We start from the raw sequence: 26,565 nt of genomic DNA on the forward strand, positions 1-26,565 counted from the left end.
CTTTAATGTAAATAAGCAGCAAATACCAGAAGAAATGTTTCCCATATTTTGTTAAATGCTAATCATTATGCCAATTTATAAGCATGTGCTTTTCTGTGAATATAAACAGGTGACAGATGCTGAGGCTTGGGCTTTGGTTTGATTTCATTGACCCCTGACAATATAAAACTCACTCATTATGTTGTTCCTTCTATTCAGAAATAATCTCGCTTAAACTTTGCATCTCATTTTATTTATAAAAGAACATACCTTTTAAGGTGCAACATAAGGTGGAAATGAAGACCCTTGACAGTCACCCTACTACTTGAAAGCGCCATACCCTAGAACATAAAGTCACCTGTGGTTATGGAAAAAATGCCAAAACGCTGCTGTTGGTTGTCATTCTACAGCTATAAAAGGTCAAAAAGATGCATGTTTTGATAATTCACTCAGGTCTAAATGATCAATGTTAGTTAAGGTTTTAATGTAAAAGCTGTTGCTGATCATTTAGGAATCTTTTTGAACATATAGATTAGCATTCACATGTTTATACATGAAATTGTGATGACAAGCATGTACTCAGTCAATCCTCCTCCCTAAGACCCCCCACCAGCACACACCCACCCACAAGTCAACTAAGGTAAATGTGATCTCAAAAGACAAGCAGCAACAACCCACGGCTCTATTGCAGTGCCTGAGGTTGCATCGGTGGCTATTGCAAGCAAGTAATCCTTTGTGACTGAAAAAAAAGGCAGTCCAAAAGGTCAGTTGTGACCTCTGGGACCAGTACTGTGCAACATCTGTCACGGGAAGACAGCACATGTTTGTGTGTTGTGTCAAATGGCAAAAGATATGCAGGTCAGTCATCCTGCGATGTAATAAAGGCAGCAGGGCCTATATATACCTAGCGTTGCTGTCAAAGCTGCATTAACAAGGCTCTGCGGTCTGCTGGCTTATCGGCAGAACATTCAACATGCCTCAATCTACAAATAACCAGACTAATACGTTGAAACTGGTTATAGCATAGCCTGCATTGTGCGAACACTTCAAATGTACAAAAATATTCCAAGCCAGACCATAAATGAATAAAAATGATCAAATCCACTTTTTATATTCAGGTCATTTCCATCCACTAAAAAAGTTGTTAATGGACAGCTAATATACGATGCGTTCTTCACCTCAGTACCAAACTACACAGCAGTGTTCAAGCCAATATCACCCTCTCAAACACAGAGGGGCAAGAGAGATGCTATTAAAAATAGAGGTATGCTACGGGGAATAACTTTAGGTTAAGTGTCTTCTCCAGAGAAAGTACCAGACTGATAAGTGAGCACTGTGATTTTCTTACAGTATACTCCTTCTCCTTTGACCAGCGTTAACCATTAAATAAAATGATCATCATCTGTGAATTCAATAAAAGTAAGCCTTTCAACAGTTGGAAAATATTTTTAGATGGTAAAATTTTGTCTTTTGCTATGATATAGTTATTATTTCAAAGGAGAGAGCATGTCTTGTCATCCTAGTTCCACAACGATGGTTAATGGCATCAAAAATTTAGAGGAAATTGATGAAATAATTCATAATGCATATTTCCCTTTAAGCCAACGTGAATGGCTTATATATCTGCATCAGACTACACAATGTGGAACAAATCAATAGTATTCCATTTGTAACCAAATTACTCTTTTTGAATGGTGAAATCCAATCTTCATGGACACACCAGCAAATTTGATACCCAGACAGCTGCATTAGTGAAAGAAAGAAACAAAGAGAAGACCTTGCTTGCTCTATTTAAAAATATGCTTATTCGGTGAAGAAAATTAATATGTTATATTTATTTATTTTCATTTTCCGTAAAGTGTAATTGAGAAAGAATTGTAGAGAGAACTGATATTTAACAAATCTCTTGCACTGTAGACTCATTTTTCAGCTTACTGCCTATCCTTTAATTTCTCTCATTTGCTTCCACATCCTAGCCTCACATCCAGCTAAACCAATCAGGGATTTGAGGTCCTCAGTTTCAATCAATTACCTCCCAAATCAGTGCAAAGGCCTTTGATATAGAATCATTTGTCAAATCAGTGCAGATGGCTGAGGGCAGGTACCCCTGTGCCATAGGCCATATCCACATGGAAATATCTGTATGGGTTGGGCTCCCCTCATGCTCCCTTACCTATTAAAGAGAAGTAAGTCTCTGTGTGCTTCAGGAATGCTTTGCAGCTGCCTGTATGTGTCAGAACCTGGGCTTGTCTGTTAGTTACCACTTAACTTTATTTAAAACATATTTTCAAGAAGGATAACCTATGATTTTGCACAAAATCTTAATAGTGAATTTAAATGGATTGCATAAAAGGGGCATGAATAGTACCCTAGCTGCAATTTTAAATTAGATAATTGTTTGATTTGCTAGGTTTGAATTTGCCTCCATGTTCAACAATGAAGAATTTTGTTTTTGTATTTTGTTTTAAACATAAAATCAAACGTAGCAAGAGCTACAAGAGCCCATTCTAATTCTACCACTATATGAACAAGAAGACAATTAATAATACTACTCAATACTTGATGAAGGGATACATAACAGGTCCAGCAACTGAGATCTGGAAATATATAAAGGTTGTTTAATGAGAGTGAGATTAAACTTAAACTGCAGTATTCTTACAAAGGTTACAAAATAATTAGACCTAGTGTGTCAATATGTGCATTTAGTGGTATATAATATGCTGCCTATTAAACAATCTAAAAGAAGTGTAACTTTATTAATTGCTTTTGTAACTGAACTGTCAGCCATCCTAATAATGTGGTTGTGGCAAGCTCAGCGACTGGAAGGTAACAACTAAAACTAATCTTTAAGTTTAAATAAAGTTTAAATAAAGCAAATTGAATTTCAAGCTTTGTATTATTCAATGTAGTTCAATTCAAAAATACGTTATTGATCCCTAAAATAATTTTAAAGTTCTACAGTAGTAACGCATTTTTTTTTTTCAGCAATATGTTGTAAATATTGATAGCTGTAGGAAGAGTCTTCTGTAGAGTTTTTCTCTAGCTGGATTTGGAGAATCCTTTGACCGAAGAAATAGCAGTTTTTTTTATTGGTCATCTGAAGATGATGTTTACGATGTTCCATAATGTTTATGGAAAAGTCTTTGTGAAATAATCTCCGGAGGATTTTCTATAACAGAGCTGGCCTTCTCTATCTACTTGTTGAGTTTTTTTTGTTTTTTTTTATTTGCTCTGATGCTGTTACCCCAGCCCATGATGGAGAAGAGATAACACTCCCCACAACAGACGTATAGAAGACATGCAGCATTTTGCTGCAAACACCGAAGGATCTAAGCTTCCTTATGAAGTACAGTACTTTCTGCTCTGTCCCTTCTTAGACCGCTTCACAGTTGTGTCTCCAGTTGAGTTTGTTGTCCAGGTGAACACCAAGGTATTTATACTCCTCCAGTTCTTCCCCATAATGTCCATAGGATTTTTCTTGTTCCTGTTTCTTTTGAAATTTGCAGTCATATCTCTTTTTCTTTTCAGCATGGTCACATAAGATAATGTCTGCAATTACCATGCACGCTGCATGTCAATATATGACAAGGAGTTCCCTCATGGTGTCAGTATCAGATGCATGGATGCTTTGCCTAGCCGTCAATATTTAAAGAGTTGAGAGCAGGAATGTGATGTTTGCTCACATTCTGGATTAGCTGACTCCTGATTAACTATTTTAAGTGTTTAGAGTTGTTAATGAGCTGCTACCAGATGTAGAAAAAAAAAATAAATCTTGCTGTGGTAACACATTCTAACAAATGTTTAAAAAAGGTATTGTGAAAAAGTCTAAAAAAGTATTGCCAGAAATCCTTTCAGCTGAACAGCACCCAAAGCCAGAAGAAAAAAAATGATCAGATAAAATAAACTTTGATCTACAAACTGAGAAACTGAAGGTCTTAGAAATAATATCAAAATATCATAGCTACTCCAATGTGCAGCCACCTTGAGCAGTGCAGTATCAGAATTTAGGTTATATGGTTCATAAAGGTAGTTTTGACTTTTACCAGAGGGTATTATGCAACAAGCACTGAAAGATAGACTTTGTTTTGTAAAATAAACCTGGCATTTTAATGTTGCTTCCCACAAGTAGTGCCTTTAAATATTTAAACTTAAGCTAGGATTTTATAGCTTCATATAATATTTATTTTGCATTTTATTTACTTTATAGCAATGTTTCCTCTAGATTGAAGAGAAGAAGCCGCCTTCTTTCATAAAATTGTGCTAAATGTCTTTAATAAACAAACACATTCATGATCTATGTGATAAAAAATGCAGTTTTGGAATAAAACAGATGCTGATGAAGTGGCCTGCAGGGTTATTAAAGATGTAAAACTGAATGATATTGCTTGATGTTAGACTATTAGCAGCTTCTGCTCTACTTAGTGAACCCACAGCAATACAGGCATTGCTGTTATTCAGATGGTGAAAATGTTCTTGACAAGTTTTTACTTACCGCATGAAACAATCAACAGAAATGAGCCAACTGTAAACCTAAGGCATGAGTGACAACTTAGTTCAGGACACTGCTTAGCACTGAATATATTTGCTGGCTCTGCGGCGATTATATCAACCAACGTACAATAAAATATGCTGACAAAATACTAAACCCTAACACTATTCCTTCAAATAAGTAATTACACACCCTGATTTGCATAAATCATTGACAACCACAGTGTTTATACAGAACAAAAATTCAGTGTGCACACAGAGCCTTAGATGCCCATAATTATTTTGTGTGCGTGGTTTCGAGAGATAAAGTCTTCTGACATAGAATCAAAGTTTAATATTTTGAGACATGGGGAAGACAAGACAGGCATTTTGCTGCTATTTGGACTAGAGGACCAGTATTTGCTTATTCAGAGGCATGGATCAACAATCTTTTGCTCTTGGCTTTGCTGTGATCCTCTCAAAACACTAGAGTGTCCATCCTTCTCTTTGCTCTTGGTACAGTTAATGACCTTTTTTTATATTTTTGCTTAGGAACTTGGCACGGCTATAAAACTCTATGATAAACATATTTTCTGTTGTCAGCTGAGGAAACATTTTAGTAATAACTTTGTTCAGAAAAAGTTTTGTGTTTTGACCATAAATAATGCTTTCATTGTTGAAACACAATTACAATGACCATACTTTTATTACTTTAAACCTTATTTCATATATATCTTTAAAATAGGCAACATATGGTTTTACAGGAAGGCCCATTCTGGGTGCTACCAGGTGTTAACTGGGTAGCTGGTACAGTAAGCGTCAGTGGTAGGATTTGTGATTTCTGGTGCTACTTTTTCCAACCCTTCACTACAAGATTGCCTCTGCCCTAGTGGATGCCGCCCATATAGTGATGTCATTATATCACGCTATTTTTGGTGATTAGGCTCTTCATTAGGAAGACTGAAAAAGACCTAAGACCTCCCTGAATAAGTTCTAAAACCTCTCATAAACATATTTTTTACAACCTGAAAATTATCGATGTCTAAAAAAAAGAGCAGTTGCTCATCCTGAGCAGATTAGGTGCTAAAATTCATGCTCTGCCTCACATCACCTCTTGCTCCCACTGACTGTACAGGGCAGGGAAGGGCTGCTGCTCAACAAGCCAAAATCACAAGGATGAGTCAGACCTGCTTGACTTGTGTTAAATATCGCTCCATGCATGGTTTTGATGAGGGAATCGTAATATAACTTGCTGTGGAGGAAGCAGGGTTTACACTTTTGCTGTTTGGGGTTTCCGGTTCAACAACAAAAACGGCGGCCTGCTGTCTTCGGAGAATAGGAGACATTGTTTTTAATAAATATATATATATATATATATATATATATATATATATATATATATATATATATATATATATATATATATATATATATATATATATATATATATTTCTTTCTTTTTTTTTTTTTGGATACCAGCCCCCAATGGACCAAAAAAGCACTGTCAGCTGGCAAAATTGAGGAAATAAGTCACTGGAATCCCTCACCACCAGGGTATCTGCGATGTTATGGCAAAAAAAGAAAAAAAAAACACATACTGGATCTGATTGAGGAGGTAAAGCTTCTGCAGATTCAAAATGTAGAAAAAGAAAAATACTGGCTTATTTGGAAAACCAAGAGACAGAGTTGGAGCTGAACACCAGGCAAAATGATGTGATCATCACTGGGCAGCCCGTCAAACTTCAGTCTTCTGCCCGGCGCCTAGAGCAGAGATAGCGGCGGAGACATTGCTGTTTCCTTGGAGTTAGAGGCTGCTTCAGTGCTATAACAGGTCATTGCCTTCTTTAACGCTAAAGAAATTGCACAGGAGAGCAAGGACATTGAGGCATGTCACCCACTGCAGAGGAGAAATACCAGTGACAAGCCAGTCACTCACCCAACTCAAACAGGGGAAAAAGCTGAAAGGAATCAACATTTTTTTCAGGAAACACCTCAAAAAACACAAAACCAAAACATTTTAGGAAACAGAGTATGTACAAAACATTTGGGCGTCAATCTACAAAATTTCCCTAGTGATAGTATGTGGAAAATAGTCAAGATTATAAAAAAAACGATATGACACTTGCAGAATATAATAAACTTGATGTATAACAACAGAATTCCTTATTAAAAAGGTAAGATTGCCATTATAAGTTGTATTTAAAGATCTGACACAGACAATTTTATTAACTGGATGGAATATATTTTGGGTATTTTAACATTGATTTGCTAAGTACCAATGATGCACAGATGACTTTGATAACACAATACTAAGTTAAAATCTTTTCCCCAATATTATCAGAACCAGCCAAGTTGCATCAAATTCTGCTACTTCGATTGATAGCACTTTCAGAAACCATATTATGAATAAGTTGGTAGACTATTATTTAATGATATTATTGATAATTTACCAGTCTTTATAATATCCAAAATAAATTATAAGATCAAGATATCAGAAAACTAAAGATTCTATTGTAGAATGACAACAGAAGAATCAATAAAGAAAACAAATAAATTACTAAATGGGACAAAACTGTGACAGTATCATTGATTACAATGATATTAACAGTGCATATGTCTTGTGAATATATTAATAGAGAAATTTAACAAAGAATGACCAATAATGGTTCATAATATGCAATGTAAGATGAAAAAAAATGTCAATGGATAACAAATGGACTGCTAACTCCTGTCACAAGAATATGATAAGAAAATTCATACATTTTTAGATTAAGGAGTCAGAGTTTAAGTATTAAAGATTAAAAACATATCAATGCATTATATTAGGCTTTTATAAAAAGAATCTTACAAGATCAAGCCTGATGTAAATGATAATAATATTAAAGACATTTGGAATATCCTAAACAATCTTTTAAAACACCAAAATTATAATATTCAAAGTATTTCATAGAAGAAGACAGTGAAAACTAGAACATGACTAAAATAGCTACACTGGTAGTTGTAATAATTTCTATGTTAATCTTGGACCAGATTTTTCCCAAAAAATTCCTGAGTAATCTACCAAAATTAAACAGATTTCTTATTCCAGATTTCTGGAATATTGATTTTTGGTACATATTCAATAAACAATTATTTGTTATTTACCAACAACTTTAGCAGTCATGTTTCTGGTTCATCTAAATGCTTCATATGTGATTTTCTCTTTCCTCATTTACCGGCGGCTTTCAACTAACCTTTTTTGAGCAGAAACTAGTGAAAAATGCTTACAGGATACAGAAACATTTGATGATTTGATTTTTTTTCTGTGTTTGCTTCAACATTTGTTGTAACTGGCAAAAGTTAAGATGCACACTAACAACATAAATTATTGGCCAATTTAGAGTTTTCCTAAGCAGAGTTTATCATTTTATTTATTGTTTGAAATGACAAATGTACAGTTTACAATGTTTTGTTTTTCTTGTATCTCCACACCTCTCCAGACTTTGCCAGGGTGTGATTTTTTTAATTTAATTGGCACGATTAAACTCTTTGGAGTGTTTTATCTGTCACCCTTGGAAACTGTTCATTCTCTACACTGACACAGTGTGCATTTAAATAAAGTAAGGAGTGGGTTAATTCTCCCTTATTGGAAGCGGACAAGGCTTTAAATTAAAATCGATCCTTGAAACAATGGATTTTGTGTTTGACTACTGCCTCTGTGGAAGACACATTGTTTTCCCTCTTCTCATGCTTAAGATGTGACAAAGAATAGCTCTGGCTCTAAAATGGCTTTGTATGTGTAATGTTATGCTTTAGATTTTAGATTTTTTTTACTGCCCAATGGCCAAGCGCAAACGGACATCCTTAAAATACAAATTTGTGCACAAAAAAAAAAACAAAACTAATTGTTCCCACAGATCTCTGGCCACAACAAATAACAATGTATAAGGTGTGCATAAAATACTAAAACATAATTATCCTAAATAGTTGAGCTAAGAAGAGATTATGGGGCTGGGCATTACAAGTGATTCTCATTAGTGAGAGGTGATAAAATAGATTAGGGAGAGCCTGATATGATGACCAGATGTCGCAATGTGTGCAGGACTGTGTGATATTTACACATATAATTCTGTCAGTGTCTCACAAACTGGAAATTCCTATGGATGAATTTGTGCTGGTACAGCAAGAGCCAGTTACCAGGAACTCCAGAGTGATTCAAAGTGGCAATTAATCTTTAAAATAAAAGATACAAAGGGTTGAATATCTGGATATGCTGCCCACCAATGCGTCTAGATTTATTTGGGACAAAAAAAACTGTCTGTTACATCAGCTTTTTATATTTCGATGTTCTCTTATCTCTCTGTTGATACCTGGATTTTTTGGGGGGGGTCTTTGCAGCCTGAAGTCACATCCATTTTTTGCAATACTAATATATTAATGACTATCATTTCAAGAGTATGTTAAATGTTATATACCATGAAATGGTCCATGATTTTTCCATCACGCTTATCCCAAGCAGGGTCGCGAGGGATGCTGGTGCTTATCTCCAGCTAACTACGGGCGAGAGGCGGGATAGACCCTGGACAGGTCACCAGTCCATCACAGGGCAACACAGAGACAAACAGGACACACAACCATTCAAGCACACACTTACACCTGAGGATAATTTAGAGAACCCAATAAAACAAGCAGTCATATTTTTGGACTCTGTGAAGAAGCGGAGAGAACCCACGAATGCTCAGGGAGAACATGCAAACTACCGTGGCATGGTGATGATCAATATTGATCTTCATTACTTTAGTAACCACACTGCAAAAATCTTTTACCTACATAAATCATTTTTAAGTACATTTTTCTTGAATTGAGGAGATAAATGAAACACTTTGCCAATTGAATAAGAAAATTTACATTTGGAAAAAAAAAATTGGATTATCTTCTTTCAAGTACATATTACTCTATCTAGTTATCTTATTTTAACAGTAAAACATCTCATTCCATGGGGATATCATCTTATGTACCTACTCAAATTAAGGGTAAATAAACTTAATCTAAGAATCTTTTAGTTATTTCTAGATTGTTTTTGAAGTGCAGCTACCCTTCTCTTTTTGTAAACTGGAGTAGTGCACACTGATCTTATGATGAGGGATGGTATGGGTCCAGCAGGTCAACCTCTTCAATTCTTAACCCTGTTCAATACATAGATCCAAGAGCAAGGCTCTATAGAGCAGAGGTCACGGATTAGCAGACCAGGGTCCGGATCCGGACCCACCTGATGGCTAATCCAATCCGACCCAACCTGATTAAAACATTTATAAAGTACTGCATGTTGTCCGACGACAGCGTCTAAACGTAACTTGCTCCGTTTCTCCAGTTTGTATGGTAAAGCCATAGTGAAAGGGCGTGCTCAAAGAACCCTGCACATTTTGAGCATATTTGGCCCAACCTACTGTTGTGAAGCAGGATTCTCCACCATGAACACAATCAAAAATAAATATCAATCCAGGCTTAAAATGAGCACCTTGATATGTGCTTTTGAATGGCTTTGTCTCAGAAACCCTTGGTGATCTCTGAAAATGCCTTCCCTTCTAATTCTCCCACTTTAATCATCCTCCAGCAAAGCGTCATCCATTAAGCACAGGTGTCACAGTGGTATTAAAAACTTTAGAACAATCAATGTGAATGCCTCACAACTGGTTAAATGCATGTATTGATCTGTGATACGACTCGCCATGTTGATCAGAAGAAATGTGATGATAAGACAACATTTAGATATATTTAGATATTGGATGCTTATGATGACATAGATCTATCTATCAACCCAGAGGTTTTTATCTGGCTTCAGTTGTCTACCTCACCATCTGTTTTGCAATCTCCCTTTTTCTCCAAGATGTGCGATTTAGAAAGGGACCACATGTTTCTACGCCAAGTTTGTTTTTAAAAGATGCTGACCTTGGAAAGTGATGTTCACAAGTTACAGAGCTAATATCGTGCATATGCAAGTTTAATAAATCACACCCAAGTTGACTTAGACTTAAGAAAGTCAACTGTAATAACTTTTTGAATTATAAGAAATAAAAGCCATGGCGCCTCAGGAGCTTAAAGTGGGTGTAAAATTGACAAAGTTCATTCAGATGAGAAGCACACTGATTGACCCACATTGAACTTAGTTTTCTTTTTTTTCTTAAAAAAAACTTTTTATAGAAAATAAGCAAACTGGATTAATCTATTGTATACTGTATATCACAAAATCTATCATTATCTGCTTCAGCAAAAATAGACTTACTTCAAACCTTAACTCTGTTTTCCTTCACCGCTCATAAAATATTAAAACAAACTCCAATTAATGTAAACTTTTTTAGTTTAAACCTCAATACAGCCAAAACCAGTCAACTGGTACATGTCCTGCATGATCTTAATTTTAAAGTACTTGAAATTGTGCCATTATATTTGAAAAATCTAACTTTTTTCAGGTCTGGGATAAAGCCAGCAATGTTTTAAGACCCTCACCCCTGGTGAATTCTATACAGATAGAGCATTGATTAAGTAGTGCTAACCCAAAGAAAATGTACAGCTCTTAAAGTTCTGCTCCTTAGTGGTGTCCCATGGCTGAAGAAAAAGCTAAATTATTTTGTCCCTTCTCCATTACCAGCATAATTTACACAGTGAGGTGCGATGGGTCACTTAGCAGGTGTAGAATGAAATTTAGTAAGTGCAGTGTTGCGAGAGGGATGAATTTATAGGGGTAACTGCATGACTACAGACTCTAAAGGACACTTTTAAAGAAGGAATTGGAAAAAGAATAGATGGGTTGAAACTCTAAATGTTTTCAAGACCGTAAACAGGCCCTGTTGTCATTAAAGCAAGCAATGACATTATTGTGAGACAAAATTTGGATTTGTGTGCCGCGAAATTGTTGAAGGGTAAAGCGAAGTGACAGCCTTATGCCTTCTCCCCCTGAATTGAGTCTGGCTCCGCTGCATGTTTTGCCTTACAGTATGCCTATGTTGTGGCCATAAATTAGTACTCTGCATGCAAAAATTGGCGTTTTTTTTGTATGTTACAAAGATTTTGTGGCAAATTGGCATTTTATATGCTTGCTATACCTCTTTTTTCCCCCATGCTCCATAAAATTGCAATAAAAAAGTTCCAAAAATGATATAAGAATTTCATTTGTAATCAAAATAATAATAAAAAAAACAACAACAAAAACAAACAAAAAAAACCCCCTGAAGATTAAGGTCTTGGAAAAACTTTTTCTTAATGAATATTTTCTTAAGCTAAGGTGTGTTATTTATCCTGGCCTTTTATAGTTTTTCCTTCTAAAAATTCTTACGACTGTGGAATAAAAGCGAATTTCACCCTTACTAATTGATATGCATTCTTTTTATTTGCAGATCAGAACAGATGACCGCCAAAATAAATAATAATTTCCATTATTGAGCACATATCTGTAGACACATGAAATAAACCTTGTTAATTGCCTAAAAAAAACGTTGCTTTTTTTTTTTAGGTAATCAATGTTATTATTAAGTGGATATGTTCACTGATTAGAAAATAACCAAATGTCAGATAAGCTTATACTTACCCTGTCAGATAAGCTGTACTTATCCTGTTTTGTCCCCTAAAAATATAAATACATATATTTTTTCAAGATATTCCCCAAAGGTTTTGGTTTCTATTCACATCACTATGGTTTAAAATTTTTACCAGGAGACCATATGTGCAAAAGCAATCTCCTTCCTCCTAGTTAATTGTGAAACAGAAAGAAAATTGGTTAAAACCATTTCAGAGCTGTGGAATACCTTTGTACAGGAAAAAAAGGAGAAATTGCAGTGATGGCAAGAAATTTAAATTTGACATTGATTACGAGCATGTAAGCTCTCAAGGCAAGAACAAGCTGCATTGCTCAGGATATTCTTCTCACCCTCTTCCTTTGCATATTTCACGCAGGCAGTCTTTCAAGATGCAAGTCACTGAGATAATTTGACTCTGCATGCTAAAAAGGCACAAATACAAGAGAAAAAAAAACAAAACATAACCAACAGATGACCTTATTATGCTCAGTATGTACCAAGGAGTTTCAGCATTGCCTCTATTTGTCATTATTACCACCTGCTATAACTGTGAGTGGGAGGAATATTAATTTGACAAAGACAGCCTTTGACTAAATGTTAAGGAGCCCCCCTGTCACGTGAGACACATCCCTACCGTTCTGAGTGGGCAGATATGGCTGTGTTTTAGTACTTATGGATATTCACTGGGAAAGCACAAAGTGAGTATTGCTATAATAAGGCATTTACCAATGCAGAGTAGCACTGTGCGCTGTGAGAACATATGTTAATGTGTTTGAATGTGGCCAGAGAAACAGCAAGATATTTGGGGAAAAACAACACATGGGACTGACATCCCGCAGCATACATTTGCCTTGTACAGAAATATTTCTGGTCCACAGCGGTAGAAGAAGGGCTAAAGTAACTCTGCTATTAAATAGAATTTTGTTCTGACAATGAATCTCAAATGAATAAGCATGCACAAAAATATGTTTATGTTTATTGACTTCTTTATTTATTGGAAACACTCCAAATGTTGTGTAGTAAGCAATTAAGGAAACATTAACCCACATTATATACATGTACATCCATTCTGTATGTACAAAAAACAATATAAATGCATATAAAATGTGGATTTAAGTAAAAGTTTTCCTATTCTGCCTGCTTTGAATCCAAGGAGGCTTTCATTGTCAGAATTATTATTAAACTATCATCACTTCGTGTTGTTGGGTCCTCATTGGAATTTCTAATGGGGCCACAAGTCTTTTTGATTGTTAATTTTTCACAAGCTTTGTGAAATTTTATGCCCGCGGTAATGTGAAGAATGACAGTGAATACATTCTGAGACCCAGATGACATCCGCTGAATAACATTACAGCTAACATCTGTGTGTTTAAATTTAAGACAGAAGCAACTCCCTCTCAGCAGGAGATCAATCCCATGGATGTTTCAGGAGTCATTAATCAGTATCATCATGGTGGTTTTTATTTGTCACTGACTGACAGTAAACCAGGCTCTTTGCTTCAAACACGAGCTTGTGATCCAGTGTGTCACTGCACATCACAATCTATGGACAATACCTCTGTCAGTCTGTATGAAGAATGCTGTCAGATGTTTCGGTGGGAGACAGATCAAACAGATGAACAATTCACAGTGCAACTGAATCTTTATAATGACGTTTTGACACATCAAGTGGGCTACCCATTTTTCTTTTCCATATTTCCTACTTGATAGTACACTTAGTGTTGACTTTGTTCTGTGCACCTCCCAGTTTAATGCATTTTTTCCCTCAAACACACAGTCAAGCTGTTGCATATCTCTGTGTACAATTAAGGGTTGATCACTTCAAATGCTCCGGGTTGACCAAGAATGTAGAATGATGTCACTAAAATGGGTATTTTTCTTTTTTCTACTGAAGTTTTGCATCATATAGGGTTAGCATTGGCATAGAATGGAGGATTTCATCTTGCAACTTGATGACCCCCAGCTCTGACTGAGTTGTTGTGTCCTTTGGCAAGACATTTCACTACTGATGGTGGTCAAAGGGTCCGGTGGTGTTTGTGTACAGCAGCCTTGTTTTTGCCATATTAGGCTGCATTGTATCTTGTCACCATTAGTGTGCGTCTGAATACATGATTGACTGAATGAAGTACATCTAAACAGCACTATATAAGAACAGGTCATCTTTTTCCAGGTGTACAAAAAGCAATACTATAAATAAATTCCAAGACTTGGCATAGAGGTTGCATTAATCCAAATTTACTTTTAACGTCACAACAATTCTACCCTGAAAATTTACAATCATGATGCAGCTAATCTGATTCAGTTCAGGTTATAGATGTTATCAGTGGGATTATTGTACATTCAAAAAAACGAGGGGTAAATGGTCAACATACACTGTAAATTGCCAAAAGTCTTCATCAACGATATTTAATACTTTTGAGCTTCACACTTAAAAAGATTAAAGTGATTGTTGATAAAATAATTAAAAGAAACACCTAAACTTATACTGTATATTAAAGTCCTGCCTTTAATTTCTTGAAACCCACATCAACAGAATCATTTGGATCTATTTGCACTGTCAATTTATTTTTTAACAGATTTATAGGACTATAAACTGGGGTTGAAATGATAAATCGTTGGACCAAAACCACCTCCATCGCTGTATCTCTCTTACATGCTGGGGCGAGTGTATCTTAATGCTGACACTGAACAACCCATTGCTCCTCTCTCAGAAACAATTTCATGAACCTGCAATATCTGACACCCTGAGAATAAGAATTCAGTTGGTCTCCCCACTTGGCTAATTGGGCAGCGACAAAGGTTTTTTTTTTCCGTACAGGCAGCATTTATTCCCCAAAGGGATTCTCCAACATAGATCTTACTTAGGTTTATATTGTATTTCTGTTTAGGATACACAATTAGGTGGTTTATTCCTGTCGCATAGTTTCTTTCAATACAGATCATAGGCTAAAGCTCTCAAACAGAGAGTGTCTCTGTTTAAATAGACTTTGTTTTGAAAATTTAAAGCTGTGCATATTGTTAGACAAATATGTTACTTCATTAGCTATGAATTAAATTACTTTTTATAATGTTTCTACCTATGTAGGATTTAACAAAAAGTAGTTGTGTACCTACAGTTGGTACAAATTTTGTAATGTGAAAATAATCATGTGTATACGAAGAACTATTAAAATTTGCCATTGATCTTCCTTTTGGAATTAATAAAGCATTTTTAAATTGAATTAAATTAAATTAAACTGCATGAACAGTATAACTAAACTTTTTAAAATGCAGCTTGATAAAACCTTGATTGCAGTAAACACGGTGAACCTAGACATGCCTAAATAATCAGAACTAATGCTCCTATCGGGATACAATCTTCTTTAGGTAAATAAATTTAGTGTCTAAGAATTTACTTTTTGAATTAGAAGCAACGAAATAAATAGGGCTCCATTTTAACATTTGGAAATTACTATTTTTTTATTTCCTTAGAAAAAAACAGATGCAGGAATACGAGAAAGAAAAACACCTTTTGGTTGGTGCTCGGCATATTTATGTCAAGGCTTTTTTACTATAAAAACAGTATTAACGCTGACCATGTGCATGATTTTTCAGAAGTTAGTTCTCCAGCACGATAATGGGTCATCATTTCAAGGTGGTTCCAGGAAATGACTTTAGTTTACTGAAGAGGTACCCATATCAGAGCCTAATAAAACACTTCAGTGGTTAAGTGAAGTGGAAATCTATTGCATATGTGCCGCTCAAAAACACTGAAGAAAACAATGTAAAAACATAAGTCTCTCCAACTTTTTAATTGGTTAAAAAAAAGAGAAAAATCTGAGAATTGAATAAAGTTTGTGTGAAGTAATAACTTGGTATTGCTAATAAAATTGTCAATGTCAGTATTAACAACCCTGCTTAAAGACTATGCTGTAGTCAGTTACTCTCAGCTGAAATATTCATTCTCTTGCTTGGCTTCTTAACTTTAAACCATGACATCCTCAATTTGCATACTGGTAAAGATCAATGTAGCTCTTAGAGGATTCTGTGGCACTTATTCAAAACAGCTCCCCCTTCCCCCCTGTGTAGTCTGTAGCAAAAAAAGGGTGAGCAGGCAGTGAGTGATGTGGGTAAAGAAAGTCAGACACCTTCTTAGTCGTAGTCAGCCTCAAAGAGCATTTTGTCATGTTTCCTCACTTGATAAAGTACCAGCAGCTCGCTCCAAATCACTACTGAGTCACTGCCTGTTTTGCACCATTTGATGCTGTTTGATGTCAGGTGAGAAGTGAAACAAGTAATAGCAAGGTAAGAAAAATCAGCGCGGCTGGTATGGAGCTTTAAATCCTATTTTAGAGCATGAACGAGTTAGCATGTGACAATTATTGAGTTAGATGTCACTGTTTTATGAAGGATGTCCTTCAAGCTTTTTTTTGATTTCCAAGGGACAGCTTGACAAACTTCACTTTGAATCTGGCTGAAAGCATGTCTAATTGAATTTTGATACGTAATTAAATCAAGCAATAAATCAGCCCAGATCCCACTGCAACTGACAATTCAAGACTCCTGAGCACGGAAAGCTAATTATGATGAAGTTATTATCTCGGCCAAAGGGAGTTCTCTCAATTGCTTTCCCCCTGTATTATGTAGAATCTTTCCTGCTAGTACATACTCAACCTTGAAGAAAGGGCAACTCTCGTATGATAAGACTGACAGATCCCATAAATGTCACATGTATGGTTTTGTGATGTTTCTTTGCAGACGCGCCATCCCACCTCAAAGCAGGTGATTGTTTAGATGTGCAAAGTGGAGGGATGTTTCCCTGCACACACATAAAAGTGCACCAAGCCGAAAAATAATCTTATCTGTTTGTAGCGGGCAATTAGGACTGGGTGTAATTTCTGTCAATAATCCCTCGATGTGTAGGAAGTGGCTATATTGATTTAACATGGATTTAGAGCATCATCCTCATCATCTGGCTCCCAGTCTCATATGGTTAATCAATTACATCCCCTGTGATTTGAGCATGCCTTCAGACTGCGTGCTTGGTGCATGTAATCTTGTGACATAGGGTATTAAATGAAGTCTAATTATAACTTTGCAGCTATGTGCCACATCACACTCTTTAATACCTTCACTAAGAAGACAAATTTGTGTGTCTGTGAATCAAGGTGTTGCACTTTGATTCAGCACAGAGCAATATTTCATTTTCTTGCTAAAGCTATCACATGATTTTTGTCGATAAATATGCATGAAAGAAGAAAATGCTTTAATGATCTATCTGCTTAGGAGAGAAGCTATTTGGGTTTGCAAAAACGTGTAACTCCCTACCTTCCAACCTGATTTTTTTTTCTTTAACTATCCCCCTTTTAGCTCTTTTATATCAGCTATTTTTTTTTATTTACCCAAACGGATGGTCCAGCTGAATAACGAAAGGTTAGAGTTGGAGTAATTAACAGCAGCTAGCCTAATGAAATCAGTAGGGGATGGCACACTTAAAGGATCAATACCTCACTAAGAGTAAAGCAAGAAAGAAGGTTTCTTAGGGAAAACAAGTATATACAACCCAATTAATAATAATAAGCTGATGAAAAGGCAACAATGTGTCCACTTGTTATTCAAATCCAGTCTGAACACAGTGACATTATCGGCATCTTGTAATTCTGCCAAAGGAAAATTAGTGTTTGTGCTCGCTCAAGAAGTTTACGGGATTTATACCGCTCTCTGTGGTTTGCTGAAAGGGTTTTCCTTTACTGAATGTCAATAAGAACATCAATACACTCTGGAGAACAACACCAATGCAGAGGTAAATGGGTATTCTATTTATCTGAGGCTACACTTAAGTATATTGAAGACTTTATTAGCCCCTTTTGATGAGGAGGTGTTTTGTTTAGCAACAGTTTTATCACTCTGTCCGAGACAGGCTGGACTCGCTATAAGTACAAGGGATGCAAACCTAAACACTAATTTCTGTTTCTCGCACGAGATTTCACCTTTTTGGTTGCTGTAAAACATATGCAGATGGCAAACATGGTCAGGGTTTCCACTGTTTTGCTATGCATGAATATGTTTGAACTTCTTGTTTGTTGATTGTTTTGTGGCTCAACTGAAGATTGTCACTTTGCTCCAATTGATAGAACTCATCCGTTTCTTTCCTCATCTGCAGGGAAATCTCTTGACAGCCAACCCATGTGTTTTTCCACAAACATATATAAACAGATTAGATGGTAAACTGTGGCTGCTTTGACATTTTGGCATAATAAAGCCTAACAAGTTCTGCTTGACTTTTATTTTTGCAAAGTTTATGCAGTAGGAAAACTGAAATACGGGAAACTCTGGGGAAAATAACCAATGGACCATGAGGGGAAAGTCAAAACAAATTCAGCAAGTCAAAAATCTGTAGCCGTTAAAGTCTTTGCCATGCATTGTTCACACTCCAAAACTTCAACATATTTACACCATCAAATAAACTCTTATGTAGGGAAATATAAAAACAGAAGCAGAAGATCTTATGTATAACAACTATTAGAAGTACAAGAGGATTTAAGCCTTAATATTGCAGCTCAAAGTTATTCATTCATGATAGATATTTAAAACGATTTGCCCTAATCATTATTAAGGTAGCTGTAGCTAGGTGCATTTTCATAAATATTGCCATAACAGGGCTACTTAGATAAAAAGGCTGCAAGCTACCTTAATGTAGATTGGGAAAAATTGTTCTGAATACATATCATGAAGTAGTTAGGTGCATTTTTATTAATATTGCCATAACAGGGCCACTTAGATGAAACAACTTTACATTATATGCAATATGTTGAATGTCTGGGATGCACAGCTGTGTCACTAATTTAAACAGAATAAAGCAACAAAGCAAAGAGCATGAAGCATTTAGATTCCTAAATTTAGATTACATGCCTCATCTTGTAAAGGTTCATTTACTAAACGGTCTTTATAAATATTGGGTTTATTTCATTGAGTTTAACATTAAAATAGACGTTCAATTAATGCAAACAGCAGGCAATACATATTGTTCTTTAAGATTTACTTAAAGAAAATTCGTTTTAATCTGATTAGTCGGCTAGTTAGTGAGTCTAACAAAAAGTGAATCTTGTTTATTTTAGAAATACACTGTTTTAAAACGTATGCTTACTTTTACTTTTAAATTTAAACCCACTTTACGGATGAGCTCCTACTGTACATACTGGCAGTAATTGCTTACATAGCACTTTATGCTATGATCAAATTTACTAATGATTTATAAAATGTAAAAAAAAAAAAAAAAAAAAGAAAACAGTAAAAAAAATGTTTTTAAATGATCAAGCATTTATGTCAGCCCCATTGATGTCTACCCTGGGTGGTTACATCTTGCCTTTTTTTCCAAGTTTCCTATTTATTTATCTGAAACTATGCAGTCTTTTGTTTGTTTCAGATCACTCAGGTCTAATGGTCACTTCTGAATTATGCAAAAGCCCAGGATGGGGCACTGGGGTAATCCACCCATCCACCCTTTATTAAAGACTTTATCTTTTCCTGTAAATATTATCTAAAACAAATGCGGTGACTAAAATTAAATTTAATTTAACATTTTAAATTTTTCAATAATTAATTATCTGTTTCTAACTTAGTAGTTTACTTTTATCATCTTTGTTTTTAACATATCTTTATATATCACATTGGGCAACTACAGTTTTGAATTGTGCTTTATAAACAACATGATAATTTCTGAAGTTTTAATTTTTTTTTTCTGAGTCACTGTGAAAATTATAATTAAAGCAAAATGTTTTTTTTGTTTTTTTTCATAGGCCAGTAAAATGTAGGTATCTGGGAAATATTTCTTTATTCCTTTAGGTGTGAACAGCAAATACAGCATGAGCCCACTGAATTCTATTTTGAGTCTTACCTTTATTAATCTTTCATATTCCCGGGGCATTATCTATGAATATATAGCCCTTGCCTACTATCAAAGTGTGTGGCTATATGTATACACTTATTAAGTTATGTTAATAAATGGATGTTTTGAAAGAGCAAGCGGACCAATCAGAGCTATGATCTAGTTCCAATTCCAGTTGGAACTGAAATATAATTTGATTACTGTATTTCTATACAGTAAATTTAAAGATATATGTACTGTATAGCATTGGAGTCACATTTATTAGCTCATATCCAATCCTAAGCTGAAACATTTTTTAATATCCTGGATATGAAGACAGTGGGCTCATTGTCTTACATGGTGCATATCTAGTTTCCACTGTAAATGTAATATTAACTACCCCCACTCACCTACGCACAATGGGATCACAATTTTTCTTACCTTTGCCTATCATTTCTGATTATTCTACCTCCATGGCAGGCTGCCATGCTCTGGCTAAGACCTTTACCAGTGAAGAGGAGTTGTTGCTCCATTTCCAGTTCATATCAGAGCTTAAATTTCTACTGTAGTCTGTTCCCTTATCAGTTTACTGCAGGAACAGATACAGAATAATCATGTCTGTCCAATTTCTTATTACATGCAGTAATGATACACTATATGTCTGCTGCATGGTATGTTCTTTTCTGTTCCATCTACTTTCGGGTTTCTACATTAAAAAGCCAGGGTATCTGAAATTGTGATGCATTTGGATAGAGCAACAGAGCACAATAAGGTCTGGTGTTTTTAATCAATTATTTATCTAGTATTTTAATGATCAGAGTGCCTGGGGTGATCAAAGGCAGGGCTTGAGCTTCACTGCCTTTGCTCGCTAACACATCTCTCTGTACTTTGATGTGGTACACCAACAAATGCACTTATCCAAAGCATAACTCTCTCCCAGGCTTGGATTTGAGTGGTTCGAAACTACAAATTTTAGAGCTGAGAGACATATAGAGAAAAAACAATGGACCAAAAACAATGCATGTAAAAGTAAACTTATACTATTTATAGTAAAACAATCAGGAAATTTTTTTCAGATCCTTAAGGTACATTATCATATAAATATATATATATATATATATATATATATATATATATATATATATATATATATATATATATATATATATATATATATATATATATATATATATATATATATATATATATATATATATATATTCTATTTAGTAGAAATATGTCATGGTATATTGAATAAAACATTAGTTGCATAGGAAACAACCATGTGGGATGGCAGTTTCTAGTAAAAGATGGTGTTGTAAAAGGGCTGTCAGTGGATGCAAATGAGAAACTTTTCATGTGGACTTGACACATGTTGGTGTCAGATATGCAAAAAAAGTAATAAAAATTGCTAAACCATTAATATTGCAGATAAAATATTGGCATGTAAAGAATTACTTTTGATCCTTATTATGACATTGAAACAGGGTAGGAGTGCTAGTGTTCGAGCCTCTTGGTTTGATAGAAGTAAATACAATATATATTGAAATATAAAAAACTCTCTCTTACTAAATTCAAGGCTGCAAATGACTTTAACCTGTCTGTCCTTGTGCAACCTTGTGGGTGTGTGAAGTACAGGGAAATAGGTGCATACATAATATAAACCATGGATAAACATAAAGCTAGTAGATCTGCGGTTCTAGAAGCACTTCTCTGTTTGAGAAATTGTCATATCCAGTGGCAGCACACAGAAATGCAATCCAAATATAAATAAATGATAAAATTGAATTTAAAACCACAAAAAAAGGTCTGCATAAAATACCATACTATATGGGCAGAATCATACCTTAAAAAGTCTGTATTTAAGGTTTTGTTTTTTATGTGATTGAGTTGTATAAGTGTAGTTTTAGTTTAAATATTGTTTACAGTTGCCTGGTTTAGGAGCTTTGAAAATGATGCCAGTATGTAATGTGTTAACAATGGGTTAAAACCCCATGTTGGGATGCAACTATCAAATACTATTGTAACTGAGTGTTATATTTAGTAGTTCCTTACACAGTTGTGCTTAATTGTTGACATACTCTCCCATTAGAGAAAATGCTAAATTCACACTAATAATTCAAATAACAAAATTAAATTATAATTTTTTGTTAGTTTAGAAATATAAAATACAAATTTTGATTCTTGAAAAAAAAAAAAAAACAATTCTTAAACCCACCTGTCCAAAAATCAAAGTATATTTAATAATTTTTGAAATACCCAAAATGTTGATTGCTTGTTGGCTTTGCTGTCTAAGATTATGCTTACAGGTAATTATACTTAGGGATTCAGAAATGCATCTGTCTGTAAAAACAATGTTGATGTAAGAGGGTTTGTGATATTTTGGAATGAAAGTACTTTGAGAAAGTTCTGTGGACATAATCCATTTATTTTGGCTCACTAAGATTATGACTCAAGAAATATGCTTAGAGCAAAATCTTTGGTAGACATACATTATTGCTCTCTATAGATAGTTTGAAATACCATGAATATTTTAAACAAAAAGGTATCATCTCATTTCAAGTAACATGTCATGTCAAAACTGTGCTATTTTATGACATCTATCCTGCAGAGTGTCATTCACTCAGATTTCCTTTTGCAGGATGTCATGACACACTGCATAACTTTACAGGCTATTTATTGCAGCCATGTTCTCATAACAGCACAATTCCACGACCTGCTTTTTATATGTTTTCCCTTTTTCCATATTACTATTTTTGTTATATTGTACATGCATGAAGTTATGCATTTAAAACACTTAAACTCATATTTTGTTATTCTGTGTAGGTCAGTAATATCTGGAGACATAACTAAAAAGGATTCAGTTTCCTATATACCTTTATATAATATACTCAGAATAGGTTGGTACAGGTGGACACATAAAAAGCCGCTTCACAAAAAAACACTTTATTGACCGAACTATGAAGCATACCTTTCAGCACCATGAGTTGTTTTATACAGTTTACCCAAAGCATAAAACAAATGTCTATTTTTACAGTCATGTGTAGCACAGACCTCGCAGTTATTGTCAGCTTTACTGAAATTCTCAAACTGCACATCAACCATGACCCGGTCAGGACAAACAGAAGTCTGCTTCTCCCCAGGCTGACTGGGCCTTTAAAGCCAAACTGCACCCCACCTGTGGAACACTGCTACACTCCACCTCAGGGCCCAACAGACATTACATGCTTTTAAGAAAGGACTAAAAACCTTTCTTTTTGAAAAGGCATATGGAAACTAAAGCTGTTTCCTATGTTACACACCATTCCTGTTTTATATGTAATTTGACTTCTTTGCTCTTGCAACAATTTAAGGTCTGTAGACAAATGTGAAGTGTATAAAAGAATGATCTATCATTATTAAAGAGTAATGTAATGTTATTATTATTTATATTATTATGGTTATTTTCTTATCCATCCATCCAGTTTCTGTCATGCTTATCCCTGCTGGGGTCACGAGGGGCGCTAGTACTTTTCTCTGGCAGTCTATGGGCGAGAGGCGGGGTACACCCTGGACAGCCTGTCGCAGGGCAACACAGAGACACACAAAGACACACAACCATTCACACACACACACACACACACCAAAGGAGAATTTAGAGAAGCCAATTAACCTAACTATCATGATATGGACGGTGAGAGAAACCTGGGATACCAAGAGAGAACACACGCATGCACAGGGAGAATATGCAAATTCCATTCAGAAAGACCCCGGGCCAGGAATCAAACCAAGAATCTTTTTGCTGCAAGGCAACACGCACTGTTCCACAATGCAGCCCTTTTATGATTATTATTATTATTGTTAGGATAATTATCATTAAAGATGTGTGAGTTTATCACACCCTGGTATGGGCTACCTGTTGTGTGTCGGAACTGATGTTCTAATCTAATTAGGACAGTTCCTCTGTCTGGATATACAGTTATAATCTTCATTTTTGTACATGGCAAAGATTTGGAAATGGAATGAGAGCGGTGTTCTATTTTGATAAGGCTGGCGCCATGGATGTCTAAGCATCTGCTAAAGTGTATGATGTACAATATGATGATGTGGCAGACTGGAGATGTATAAAATGCCTTTTTAACTGTTTATCGGGGCCACTTCCTGAGAGGTGAGCCCAGAGGTGAGCATCTGCCATTCTGTAACCCTAATCAATTTCTCTGCTCTGACTAAGATTACAGTTTCTATCAAAATCTGTTGTCATGTCTCCTGGTCATTTAATACATATAAGTTATGAAATGTTATTTAAAGAGTTTGTCCAGAGTGATCTCTTTTCAGGGAAAAGGGTCTTTAACATTGTTATTTTCAATTTCCATATAAATAAAGCACAAAAAAAAGCCAATCTAACTAACTATTTGATTGTTCCAAAGTGGCTATATTTCTTTCAACGAATTTTGGTGAAGCAAACTCCTATCAATTCATGATGGAAAGGATACCAAAGCCCCTTGTTTTTTTTATCTCTGCTCAATTTATCCATATATCACCAGTTCACAATTGTCATTTGAGGGAATTTAACAAGACCAGAGACTCAAAATTCTTATAAATCTATATCGGAATATTTATGCATCAATTAAGTAGCATGCAATCTAATCATATTAACAGATTTATTTTCTTTTCATTAATATTAACTTTTGTGCATCTGTTTATGGTTGTAATCTGGTTATTGAATTGAGCTGAGAACTTTGTATCAATCCTTCCTACGGTACTGAGGTAGCATCTGGCAACAAGGGGAAGGTACAACTAATTAAACAGGTGGAGACCTCTAGCAGGACCAAGCATAGCATGGATAGTCATCTGTTGCAACCAACAAATGACCATTTAGCAGATTGATACTAAATCAAAATTAGCATTATTTCTTTCTGAATGCATATTTGTGTCTCTAGTGCAATGTAGTTTCCAGCAGTCATTAGATTTTATTTTTCTGGGTTATTTTTTATTTTTGTGTGTGTAAAGCTTTGGTAACTGTTTGATAGCTGCTGCTCTGTTGCTCAGTCAGAATACATGTGAAGACCAATTGTAGCAGAATCAACACGAACTGGTTTCCTGTTTATTTTCTGACCGATCCACCTCAGCAGTCCTCTTGGCCTCCCTGCCTCTAAGTGGATTTTCACTGCCAGACTTGTTGTATTTTCTTTGCAAATAAAGTTGCATTTTCCAATTATTATGCAGAGTACAAAGAAAATTGAATTGGTGATTAAAAATTAACACTCTTATCTCTCTGTGAGTTATATCATTCCCCAGAGAGTGAGGATGCTATGTTGCAGGCTTGCGGGTGTCTTTTGTTCCTAATTTAGAAGCTTGTCGCTGTTTATTGTTAATTTTTTATGCTTCATCTGATATTCTGTTCACTTTTCTCTCCAAAATACAGAGAGAACATTTTTATCAAAGTATCAGCTGCATTTCTTGTGCTGTCAGATCATCAGGTTTGCCTCATGCTTTATATTTTTGAAGTTTCCTCTGCTTAACCTGTCTTGTTGGGAATCCAACTGAGCACAGAAAGGTTAAACTAAACCTTGCATTTGATAAATGAAAAAAACAACAGCAGTAAAAAAGTAATATTTACCCACATTACAAATTCAAATAAAAATATATTATCTTTGAACTCTAGCTGACTCGAATAGGACTGAAGAGTTCCTAGCATTTCTGTTTCGTTTTTTTTTTTTAGATCAAACTGTCTATTTCCAAAGTAAATATTTGAAGATTTACAGCTAGATAATGATGTAAAATCATTGTTTTTTTGTCTTTCAGGAGGCCTGTCAACTTGGAAAGATAACCTCTGTAAATGTAAGCTGCTTCCCTTTATTCTCTCGTAGGCATAACCCAAAGATTGAACTTCTTTTACATTTTCCTCCTATATTTGCGATGTTTAACTTTATATCTATTGCCTTTATGAAAATTAATCTCAAAACATTATTATTGCTGTTCAATTGCTATGTTGAAATATCTACCGTATAACAAATTATTAGATGGACAGATTTTTTTAGGTTGGGTTCTATGAAGGTTATGTTAGAAAGACTCCTCAGTAATGTGAAGAGCTTGCAATTTTAGTAAAGTAATAAACAGGTTTATTATTATTGTTGTAATAATTAAACAAAAGCAATAAATATAATGTATTTTACTGTTATTTGTGCTTAATCTGTGTTATATGACATTGTGAAAGTGTCAAACTATACATGTTTGTTCATCATCCATCCATCCATCCATCCATCCATCCATCCATCCATCCATCCATCCATACATACATACATACATACATACATACATACATACATACATACATACATACATACATACATACATACATACATACATACATACATACATACATACATACATACATACATACATACATACATACATACATACATACATACATACATACATACATACATACATATATACATACTTACATACATACATCCATACATCCATCCATCCCTCCCTTAAATATATGCTGTAAACATAAACTTTATGACAGCACAGTATCCAGAAAACATGTGACATCACAATACTGATACACAATACTTAAATACTAAATACTGCAATGTCTAAAGTACATTAATTATTATTAACCAACATTTATCAGATTCTTTCTTTCATTTGATAGTGCTAATATCCCAAACATATCCTCTGAGTTTTTTTTTATTTCATCCAATAAACATCTTTTAATAACATCAAGAGAAA

At 34.9% G+C, this 26,565-nt stretch overlaps 1 protein-coding gene across 7 annotated transcripts in view; it reads left to right on the forward strand.

Moving 5' to 3' along the window:
* The window catches only part of pcdh11 (protocadherin 11), a 192,727-nt gene that overhangs the window by 74,854 nt on the left and 91,308 nt on the right, over nt 1-26,565 (forward strand). For all 7 annotated transcript variants that reach the window (XM_038292607.1, XM_038292609.1, XM_038292610.1 and 4 more), the window contains one exon: nt 25,630-25,665. In XM_038292607.1, coding sequence (XP_038148535.1) covers nt 25,630-25,665 — 36 coding nt within the window. The remainder of the gene's footprint in view (nt 1-25,629; nt 25,666-26,565) is intronic.

This window comes from Cyprinodon tularosa, unplaced genomic scaffold (assembly GCF_016077235.1).
Source record: "Cyprinodon tularosa strain WSP-4 unplaced genomic scaffold, ASM1607723v1 ctg314, whole genome shotgun sequence".
Classification (NCBI taxonomy): Eukaryota; Metazoa; Chordata; class Actinopteri; order Cyprinodontiformes; family Cyprinodontidae; genus Cyprinodon; species Cyprinodon tularosa.